General features: G+C 31.8%; 1 protein-coding gene across 1 annotated transcript in view; it reads left to right on the forward strand.

Moving 5' to 3' along the window:
- The window catches only part of Smp_212410 (hypothetical protein), a gene marked incomplete at both ends in the record, with an annotated part of 82052 nt that overhangs the window by 37959 nt on the left and 31687 nt on the right, over positions 1–12406 (forward strand). The window contains 2 exons of the mRNA XM_018794464.1: positions 6264–6427; positions 8590–8757. Coding sequence (XP_018647037.1) covers positions 6264–6427; positions 8590–8757 — 332 coding nt within the window. The remainder of the gene's footprint in view (positions 1–6263; positions 6428–8589; positions 8758–12406) is intronic.

Consider the following 12406-nt stretch of genomic DNA (forward strand, 5'->3'; position numbering starts at 1 on the left):
GTACTGGGTTCGAGTCCCAGAGTGAACATCAACTCTGAGATGCAGGTACATCCAGCTGACGAGTCCCAAATAGGACGAAACGCGCGTCCTGGATTCCACTGCTAGCCACTATACATCTCTGCTTACCATGCTTGTGAATTAAGGTATATCGAGGCAATACGCACAGTATGCACATATGCCAATTAGAGACTGACCAGTTGCAGTCCTAAACACATCGATGGGAAGATCCAAACACACAATACTAAGTGAATTCAAACTTCACCCCATCGCACAAGCAAGTGGCTATCAGGACTCAGTGGCCGAGTGGATAACGCGATGGCGTTTGAAGCGAGGGTACTGGGTTCGAGTCCCAGAGTGAACATCCATTCTGAGATGCAGGTACATCCAGGTGACGAGTCCCCAATAGGACGAAACACTCTTTCTGGATTCCACTGCTAGCCACTATCCATCTCTGCTTACCATGCTAGATTAGTTTATGTTTCAAATTTAAGCTCATTCACAAGATTATGTAACCATTATTCAGTACTGTCAATAAACTTCCTTAATGAAACTCTGATTTAGTTACTTTTTGAAAATATCCTCAGTTTAACATATTGCATTATATACTAAGTAAATGTGAACTAATAATAAACCATGAAAGTAAATACCTTTCTTTTAAAGCTTATTTTATGATAATTCAATTCATATAGTGATACTTAAATAAAATAAGGGGGATGAAAATTAAAATCCAATAAAATCTGTCACGTAATGTCCATTAAAAGTAAACATTAAAATGTCTTAATAATCCAATATATATCGAACATGATTTCAAAAACAATTTTTTTATTATCATAGACATATCATAAACAAATAAATTAGGATACATAAATATATAACCAAAAAAAATAAACAAGCATAAACACAACTGAAGAAAATGAAATATAAAGTCAGTTAACATAAATATCAATCCAATAATTAAACATTTAATGATGGTAAAATCATTTTTGATCTCGTTTATGAAGTATATTGATATAGTGTTGTAATCTTCAATCCTTATCCTTAGATACAATATTAATAGTGACAGTAGATGAAAAAGAAAATATATGTTATAGGGTTGAAGAGACAAAAAAATGAAGACACTTGTAAGCTTTAAATAGATACTTCTTAATTAGATATAAATATTTCACAGTTTCATTTAGTATTGTTTGTTTGAATCTTCCCATTGATGGTTAGGATTGCAACCGGTTAGTCTCTTATTGGCATATATGCATATTGTGCGTAATTCCTCGATATAGCCTTAATTCAAAGGCGTTATAAACAAAGATGGATAGTGGCCAACAATGGGAAACGAGGACGCTCTTTTCGTCCTATTTAGGACTCGTCAGCTGGGAAGATTTAAACAAACAATACTAAGTGAATTTAAATTTTGTCCCAATGCACGAACAAGTGGCTATCAGGACTCAGTAGCTGATAACGCCATGGTGTTTGAAGCAAACGGTACTGAATCCGAGTCTCAGAGTGAACATCAACTCTGAGATGCAGGTAAATCCATGTGACGAGCCCCAAATAGGACGAAACGCGCTTTCTGGATTCCACTGCTAGTCACTATCCATCTTTGCTTATTTCACAGTTTGTTAAGATGAATTCTTGCATTAGTAAAAGTAAAGAATAATTGTAGAAAAGAAACTTTTCTTCTGACTCGATTATCGATAACTAGACCATTGACTAAAAGTTTTTAAACTACTGTCCTGCATAAATGCGTTCAATAAAATTCACTTTATCATATACATTTTTTTTCGGAAAGGTTCATTTCTATAATAATGATAGTAATGATAAAGAACACTGACGTATTTTAAGCATAGTGCTTAATAAGTATCATGTTATGAAAATGCCTGTAGGTCGTACAGTAACAATAAAGCAAACTTTTTCAGATGACCGATAATATATGTCAGTTTTAAGTGGTTTTCTCTTGAAATCCCACCTTAGTTTTCAACCGTAAATATGCATTATTCTATGCTATGAGAAACTGGTGAAACATTTTAATCCTCACTAAACATTTAGTATGATTTTTGATGCCTTTTTTAAATGATGAATATTTGAACAGAATGTTACGAAACTAGTCATGCGTAAATAACCACAACAGGAGTTTTATGTAATTATACTAAATCCTTGACGAACACCAATTTTATCATTAGCGTATTCATCAAAAAGAATTGGGTATAGTTTATATTATATGGAATTTCTTCAATGTATTTATGGTAGTTATGACAATTTAACAATAATCTTTTCTTAACTTTGAACTTATAGCAAAATTATTAGTATCTAGTTACAAATAAACTATGAAATAATATGAGAGTATTATTAATGAATGACTCAAATTGTATATTTTCAATGTGGTCTTATTCCAGTTACTGATGAACAGAATTTCTAGATTTTTGTAGGCTTTTAGTATTAAAGTAGTTTTTTGAATGCACATCGCAAGTAATGTTTTATTAAATATGTGTTGTGCATATGAAGTAATAAACTAGTTGATTGTACTTACGTAAGTGAGATTATAAATTTCATGACTAGCTGATATTTATTGAAAAAATTCCTCATCTTAACTCGAAAACGTAATCTATTACTGCTGTTATGGGAATATAGAGCCTTTACATGGAAAGCGATCGATTTCCAGTGCTGTGATAAATTAAAACACGTCCAATTATTTTACATGGAAGGTACTACCACATGCATTCCTTATGTACTTTACTATGAGTTTATCAGTCGTAGAACTTCTAATATCAGTGTTTGTATTAAATAAAGCTTATATTTATCGGTAAAGTTTTTGATTTGATTTTAGATGTTTACGGTTATATCACGATTTCAGAGAACATAGTGTCTCATGTTTTTTTTCCTATTCACGTCAGTGTACAGTTAACAACTAATATACATCAAAGCAGCCCATCGCTCTCTTTAATTTGCATAAAAAGCGTAACTGTTCTGTATCAGTTTAGTAAGGCATTCTTGATTACTTATTTTTTTCAAGACAATAATCATAAATGACAAAGTAAAATGTGATGATTCTTTTCTATCGGTCAGTGTTATCCTGAATATTCTTATCTTCACTAACATTATATGTGAGGGGATGATTTCTCCCATTTGATGCGTTAAATGTTCATAAAGATTTCATAAAGCAAGAATACTCTGGTTAATGGAAAGTTTATCAGGTTGTATCTTTCTTCGTTGCATTTGAATTTTTCTCAATTCTAGACAACAAATTCATTTCATCCGTTACGTTTGTGTAATAAGCTTTTTGGAGTTCGGAAAGTATCTTAAATACATTATGTATATAGGGTTTTAATTACTAGCTTCACATAAACGTCTACAATAACGTAAGGTGTAAGACAGATAAAAGGAATTTTGTTCAGCAAATAAAATCAATTTCCAATACTCGGTCTTTTATTTATTTTAAATAACCTTGTTGATTTTCTAAGATTCTACATTATTGATGAACTTTCAATTGCTTGGAATTGGCCATTATTACTTTGATGCTTTTCTATTTTAAGATCATTTAAACGTTCACAGATAAATATTTAACCTCAAAAGTCTTACTAATTTATTTCTCGTAATTTTGTTGCTTATTAAATTGCTTTGAAGATGGAATTTTTGTTCGTTGCACGGGTATAGCCATAAAATCATTTATGGAATGTTTTTATTCAGCAAAATATAGTATTGTTTATACGGAATTTACTCAAACAATATCAATAAACATCCCTTTAATGGTTTGCCAGAACAATCACTTCGTATTATGAGTTTCTTACAGGACCGTAATCACCATTATAGTTATAACGACACTGATAGTAACAACAAAACGCAAGATGAGTCATAAAAAACCTAATATTTTAAATAGCAAAATGTTCAATAATGACCATAAATATGTGGTTAATAAACATAGATTTCGTTGGTTGAAACTGGTCATAAGGTTGACATCAAGTCAGCATTTGTACAAAGGCCTTCAAGGACGTATACTAAGGTTTATTGAAGCCTTGGCCATACGAAAACTGAAGCCCCCTTTGTGTGTTCAAGAATAATTTGTTCTAACCCTTAACCTACCGGGTAATACTAATTTATTATACAGAGTGGTTATCACATTGTTTTTGTGTATTTATTTATTTTCTTTCTTTGTTACGGCTTACCTTTAACCTGTCTAGTTGACCTTCTAATTTTCATATAAAAGTGTCTTGACAAGTATATGTTTGATCACATTTTTCGAAATGTATTGCGCAAATATATCACATAATTCTCATAAACTTCGTCTTCTCATTGCATTATCGAAATTTATCAAGGGGACTAATTGCTTGAAACATAGATTTACCAACAAGAGATATAGATTTAAACGTAATGACCTTTTAGTGGCTTTGCTTTGGTGATTGTTCACCGTGATAACCGTTATAATATAAATCCCAACGGTGTTGGAAATCAGAAGGGAATAAGAAGCAACAACTACAGTTTATTAGCGGATAGCGCAGACCTTAAAGTCATAAGCACATCGAGTGAATTTGGCGCAGAGAGATGAATAAGTATATGCGAGCAATCATACAGGTAAATCTTTAGTCAAGTTGCAAAATGGAGCAGCAAGGCAAAGTGAAAGCTAATAATAGGATTTGAATACATACATATATGGGGAGGAAGACGAATCATCGAGTGATATTTAAATAATCAACATTTTAGCTAGAGTCGGTCATATGCTTTAGTGATCATAACAGTACAAAGAAATATACGACTTGTAACTGTTCCAATAACATCGTCTGTTAAATAAGTTAATAAAAAGGCTTAACCAAAATTAACCATAGTCGAAATTGGTTGTTGGATAGTTGCTATAAATTATCCTCAAGCACGAAGATGATAACTCGAGAGGAATTAACTCCGATTAGTTCACATGTCAGCATCAAAATTATTTGATGTATTCATGAGCTATTGTTTTTCTTGCCAGTCTGCTGCTAATCCAAATCATCATGGGTTTCAAGTGGAAAAATTTGTAGTATCACATTTTTTGTATCACAAAGCAGATTATTTATAAAGCCTAATGTTCGCCCATTACATTTAAATAACTGAAAACAATTCACAAAGATTTTCACTATTCCATATCTTTAAAAAAAGGACATCTTTTTTACACATCGTCTGCTGTTGAGACATTATAAAATCAGAGATTTTAAAGTATTTTGTTTTGACTCAAAAATGTTGTCGACCGAATGCATGACAACGTTCCTAATTTGCATGAAAGCTTACTCCAATCGGTTTTACAGTTCATCAAACAAAACTATTTCACAAGAAGTATTCCATGTGATTTCTTCCTTTGAAACAAGCTCGGTGGTTTCTTTATTTCAAAATTACGAAGACCATTGATGATAACAGTTACTCACCAAAGAAAACAGGGAATGGTCAGTGACATAATAGATAGGTAAAAGCTTGATATTAAAACCGTTGTGTGCCAGCTCAATGGTCTGAAGTTGAAGCGTTCGTAAGAGAGACTGAAGGTCTTGGGGTTGAATCCCACATGTGGGGTCGTAAATAATCATTGCTAAGGAGTCATATGCTAGGAAGAAATGGCCGTCCAGTTCTTCCACGTATTCAATGTTAGATTAACGTTGATCAGTTTATGATTTCAATGAAATTGAAATAATATTTTGCTGAATATTCTGAAAATTAGTGAAGTGTGGAAAATAATGTGCTTTATCCAATAGTAGGTCCATATGAATTTATGAGGATAAATTATAACCAATTTTAGAAATGTAGGGTTAAACATCCGCTATATGTGCTTTCAGCCTTCATCTTTGTCTTAGATGAGTATCATAATCACGATATCATCTATTTGTCACGTATTTAGTGAGAAATAGTTTAACTGAAAGGTAGTTTTCGAAATGAGTTCATAATAATTTGCACTGATTTGCCATTTATCACGGATAAGGAAGTCTCTATCATGATCACTGATAATCTGAAAGTGAAACCTGAAGGTTACGAGATGATCACATAATCACTGTACCATAATATCGGTTACAGTGATCTAAAGACAATACGGGATCAACATACTAAACCTTCAAATATTTAGTATCGATATAATGATTGACAGCTGACATTTAGAAGACGACATTTACAAGACAAGACGAAAACTAAGTCCATAAATTTGAAATGTCATACTAGTGAAACAAAGATCATATATTATTGCTCATGGTTTTCGATAAAACTAAATACACATCCAATCACGTCTAACTATTAACTTTGTATTTTTCTTCTTTGTTCAACAGGTTTTATTGGGATTTACTAATGCTCATGTTACTGATTGCAAATTTAATTATTTTGCCGGTAGCCATATCATTTTTCAACGATGATCTCAGTATACATTGGATTATATTTAACTCTATATCTGATGTTGTATTTATTGCCGATATAGCTGTAAAATTTCGAACTGGTAAGTTCATTGTCTAGGAGTTTAACAGATTTGTTTTGCTTAGCTCTATTAACGTTCGTTAGATAATAGTTTAAAAGCACCTATCTATATTCTTAGCGAAAAGTAAGATATAGATTTTGAATGTATCACAAGAATGTATAACAACATACATTGAATATAAGTTATGTTAGTTAACTAACAAACGAAGTGTCAGAACTTTGTAGAACTCTTAGATAACAAACTGATTCAAAGAAAATATAATATCGTCATTATCAACTGTTAACTTCTTGACCATTCACCACAACTATTTCAAACCTTTCTTTAGTAGTCACTACATTAGGAATTTCAGCTTCTACCTTTGTTCAAATTTCATCGATCTGACCTATTAACGATACATTTGGTAAAATTTATTTGTCAGAAAGAGGATTTGCGGAGATCGCGGTAATTTTAATTGTTGAGTTCACGAGTCGACCTCAGATAGACCACTATTGAAAACCTGGAAACACTCGACGGTCGTTTCATCATAGTACGTAACTGCTCAGCAGTGCACACCCACGATCCTTTACGCAAAACTCAAACCCAGGACAATTGGTCTCTCGCGCGAACGCTTAACCTTTAGACCGCTTGAAGAAACGGCTGTCCAGTGCTTCCCGGTTCTCAATGGTGGTCTAGCTTAGATCGACTCATGAATTCAACAATTTATTTACTCAAAGAAACTAAAACCAGATTCCCTATCAACAACTTTTAATTACATTAGTTTAAATTAACAAAATTTTCCAAAATACAAGGTTATGTATCAGGTAAAATTGTTTAATCTTTCTATTGATTTTGTACGATATTAAAAGTATGTAATTAATACCGAATTGTATCAAATAACTACCAACTGAACATAGTAATACAGATGATGAAGTAACTGATTAATTAAGTGAATGATTGAGGTTAAATTATAACTACGTTTATCTGAACATCTCCAAAGTACAACAAAAGTTGATTACCAACCGCTATGTCGCCCTTTATTTTATTATCTGATTTTAATAAAATATGACATATACATTCATACAACATTATTTTAAAACAACACAATAATTTATTTATAAATAAGTCAAGTCTATACTACCTTTGGTAGAAATAAACCGAATGCACATATTGAATGTAATATGTCAAATTATAGAAATTTCTTTTATGATTATAGATTTGAACTTATGAACTTAATATAAGTATAAAATGAGAGAACTAATAAACGAACACCTAACTGATTATTATTTATTATCAGAATGTAAAAGTACAAATTTTATCGTAATCTATAAATGTAACTTCTTCTCTTCTTTATCAATTTGATTGTAAGTCTTTCCTTCAACAGTTTAACAGAATTCTAAGTTGATAGAAATATAGATAGTTAAAAAGTGAAAAAAAGGTTATAAAGACACTTCTTTCGTTGAAAGTTTTCATTATTTCTTTGTATGTTTTATCTTTAGTTATATCAGTACTCATCAAATAAAAATTTACTTGACCGAACGGTGGGGAGGATGGTAATGTTAACTACATAATTCTGTGAACTAGTAGGTTTGTCAGAGCATACGCTTTACATTTTCAAAAGTGTATAGTATACTATGTAATCGATTTTATCTATCACAATATAAAAAAAACTGAATTTTGTAACCTATGACAGAATAAATGAGTTACTGATCAGTCAGAAGGGGTTTTGTGGAGATTTCAGTATTTTCATAGTTGAAATCATGAGTCAATTGAACCTAGACCATCATAAAAACCTGAAAGCACTGGACGGCCCTGGTAGGGCCCTGGGTTCGAATCTCGCTCGCGAGGCGGGATCGTGGATGTGCACTGCTGAGGAGTCCAATAATAGGACGAAACGGCCGTCGAGCAGTGCTACCAGGTTTTCCGTGGTGGTCTAGCTTCAATTGACTCATGATTTCAACTATGAAAATTACTGATCAGTATTATTCAATCAAACAAATAGTTTTGGTAATTAGTTTCTTTTGACCTACAATTACTGAGATGGCGTTTTTCATTAGAAATTTTATCTCAATTCCGATTGATATCTTTTCATTTACAAAATAATGAACTAATCATTCGGTTTTTTGTTTTTCTCTATATATCTATTCAATACATGTATGTGTACATATGGTATACATAAATAATTTTCCTTATTAAATTGTTTACAGGTATTGTCACAAATGATTATGCTGATGAAATTATTTTAAATCCTAAAGAAATAGCACGTCATTATTTAAAATCATGGTTTATATTAGATTTTATCAGTTCAATTCCAATGGATTATTTATATTTAATATTCAATAAAAAAGATCATTATAATCAATTTTTCAGTGCAGGTAAGATTTTTTTTGTTTTACTAAAAGCGATTTTTAATGAATTTATGTCTTGTCAACACTACACATAATCAATGAATGTAATGATATCTTTAAAGCAAAAATGAAAGCTGAACCTCCCTGTTTCCAACAGCCAAACAATAACTATATTGTAAATAACCCCTTCAAATGATTCTAATGTTAATGTTTTAAACGATGTTAGGGTCAAAGTAATAGCAATTTCAAAAGTAGTTTTAGAGTATGTTGGAAACTAGCTATATTAATTTGATATATATGACTTTTCTTATCAGGAATCTACTGCTTTTTTGCGAATGATGAATCAATTTTCAGATATTTTAGTCCTAGAGAAGATTAACCACTGCCTAAATAATTCAATGGTTACATTTCAAACTGTAAAGCTAGATGACATATGTGCACATTCAGCATTTCCATCGACTACCTTCAGACACTTAACATATACCTTATTGGAGAGTATCTGGCTTTGAACATTATAATTGCTATGGTTAAATCAAGAGTATATGGCTCCACCTATGAAGAAGAATGAAACATTTTATTCTTACTTACATGAAATATTAAAGATTTTGTTGTTAAGATACATCCGAATATTTATTTTACGCTTATTTAAACATCATTTTTCTAGTTTAAGAAAATGATGTTTAAATTATGTAGATGGTTGATTGATATCGCAAGAAATTTAAGTTTAACGACGAACAAATTGTTCAAAAGATTCAATATGCTTGAATGAATTTTCATTTTTTTTTAGATGATTTCTGTCATTTGGAATAAATTTTTTTTAAATGAACTAGGATTCTGATATTATCAAACCAACAGACTAATTAATTAATGTGCATATCTTGAAAGAGGGAAAAATGAGTTTTTCAAATGTGTAGATGGTGTGCACAAATGTGATCTAAAGAAAAAGCCACCTCCTATAAAACAATGAATTGCTTTTAGTCATTTTTTTAACTTCTACTTTGTAACTTATTCCACTATAGCGTTTAGATAGCATTTAGTGAGAGTATAATTATCCAAATGTTTTCTATTTTATTATCTTGCCAAATTCTTTTTCTACTAACGAATGATATTGATATATACTAGTTTTAAAGTCATAAAATTACACTTTCACGGTTTTATGACTTTTAGTAGCCGTGTATACGATACCAGCCTATAACAGAACTTATGTGATAACCGATAAAATGAGATTACTCCAATGTGTTTTAACGATAGTACATAACGGACGATCAATGCATTTGATGTAAGGAATTCAAGAATGTTTTTTACGAGATAAAATCAGACAACAGATATATACTTAAAACCCTAACGGCTTTTTGTGCAATGTGAAAATTATGACTGAATGGTCATTGACTTGTCTAGACATCGTTTTTCACACTAACCCCAAAACTTTGAAAGGAAGGGATTCACAATGTTCTGTTCTATAAACATCACTTGAGCATTATTATATTTTATCATGATAGGACAAGTGTTGGATTTTTATTGAAATACTAACAGAATATTCCAACGTAGTCTTCGTAGATTGCAAACACAGATATTCGTAACTCGCAAAAAATTCAATCTAAGTAGTTAAAAAAAATTCATATGCCAAATCCACTATGTCAAGGAATCTATCAATGTGAGGAGTTTTAAAATTAAATATTCTGAAATCTGCTTGCTAAACTGTTTTATCAGTCTCTCGTTAATCGTTCATCTGTCTGTAGTCAAGCATATATCTAGCTAATTGGTGTAACCAAATACGAGACGTCCTACGGCCAGTCAACGCCCACAAACAAGATTCTCTTGTATGTTTCATGGAGTAGGTGCGCTTCGTAAAATCACAACATTCATCAATATGTATTTAAAAATATTTCAATTACATTCTCCCCTATTCAGCAGTGTAATATAGAGTTGGATTTGTGGAAAAGCATCTCTTCCTTCAATTCTGTAGATCACTTGCATCTAAGAACCTATCATTTTTAAAGATAAATTAATTGTTTGAAGTTTTTGCCAGTTAAGTATCATACATTGAACTTCTATTTTATAACTGTGTGGGCGTCACTTTTTTGATTAATAGTATTACTACAGTTTCAATTAAACTCTGTGACTAAAACCTTTTTTCCACACATTCTTGATTTTATCAAACAATAACACAATACACAATAACAATAACATAATCATTTAATTACATGTGTCACACATACCTACTGAAATAGATCGTGGGAACAAACATTTTAAACAATTACTTAATAAAACAAAAACAGAAAAATCTCATTGAATTGTAAATAAAAATATAAAAACAATCCGAATAAAAATATCTCAACAATTGTGAGAAGAAAAATAAGTTTCTCATAATGAACCTTCATGGAAAATAAGAAGAGAATTAAAAAGTAAAGTGTGAAAGTCTTACTATTTACTGGTGAAAAGCTTAAAGTTAGTAATCAAGAACGTTATCAGTTACGATTTATCATTTTCAATCTAACACATTTGAATTCAGTTGACTCATTATCACTGAATTATATTTCTAGCAATAAGAACATGTTGAAGCCTAGTAAGCCCTTCTGGAGAGGAATGCTACATCGAAGCACAGCACAACGACCGAGGCTCAATATCTGTTTTTGCATTGCCTACACAGAACCATTACATCATTCTTTCTTTCTTTTATTTTTTGAGCAGACTCATTCTTTCTTTCTTTTTGAACCAACAATAATTATGCAATGATTTTTTGTAGCTTTCGTAATCATTTGTGGATAAAGGTAGAGTGATTGATTAGGCCGATCTCCACCACCCGTGTTACCATTCACGTTAGTACATAGAAACAATCTCATGATCCAGGAGGCACAACGAGGACGTGTGAGCCGGGTGTTACCTCCTATCATTGAATTATACTAAAGCATTTAAGAAAGCACATAGTAATCCTACAATATTTGAAAAAACAAAAAGGATTACAATAGAGCTTTTTTTATAAAAAGAACTGGATAAGGAATATAGTTTTTTTAAATAAATAATAAATTTGGTGCAAATAATATCAAACAGTTTTTTAGGGCGTTCATAAAATATAACTACTGTTCTGGTAAGTTTATTACTGAAGTACAGTGGCTATCAAACTATATATTACTTAAATCTACGTATAAGGATGTGAAAACCTTTACATATCTGGGCAGCATCATTGATGAACACAGTGGATCTGATGCAGATATGAGGGCGAGGATCAGCAAAACAGAAGCAGTATATTTACAACTAAAGAACATCTGGAAGTCAAAACAATTGTCAACCAACACAAAGATCAGAATTTTCGATACAAATGTTTAGATAGTCCTACTGTATGGGGCGGAGACGTGGAGAACTACGAAAGCCATCATCCACGAGATACAGGTGTTTATTAACAGTTGTCTACGCAAGATACTTCGGACCCGTCGACCAGACACTATCAGCAACATTCTATTGTGGGAGACAACAAACCAGATTCCAGTGGAGGAAGAAATCAAGAAGAAGCGCTGGAAGTGGATAGGACACACATTGAGGAAAGCACTCAACTGCGCCACAAGGCAAGCCCTAAGATGGAGTCCTGAAGACCAAAGGAAAAGAAAAAGACCCAAGAACACATTACGCCGAAAAATGGAGACAGAAATGAGAAGAATGAACAAACATTGGATAGAAC

This window comes from Schistosoma mansoni, assembly GCF_000237925.1.
Source record: "Schistosoma mansoni, WGS project CABG00000000 data, supercontig 0184, strain Puerto Rico, whole genome shotgun sequence".
Lineage (NCBI taxonomy): Eukaryota > Metazoa > Platyhelminthes > Trematoda > Strigeidida > Schistosomatidae > Schistosoma > Schistosoma mansoni.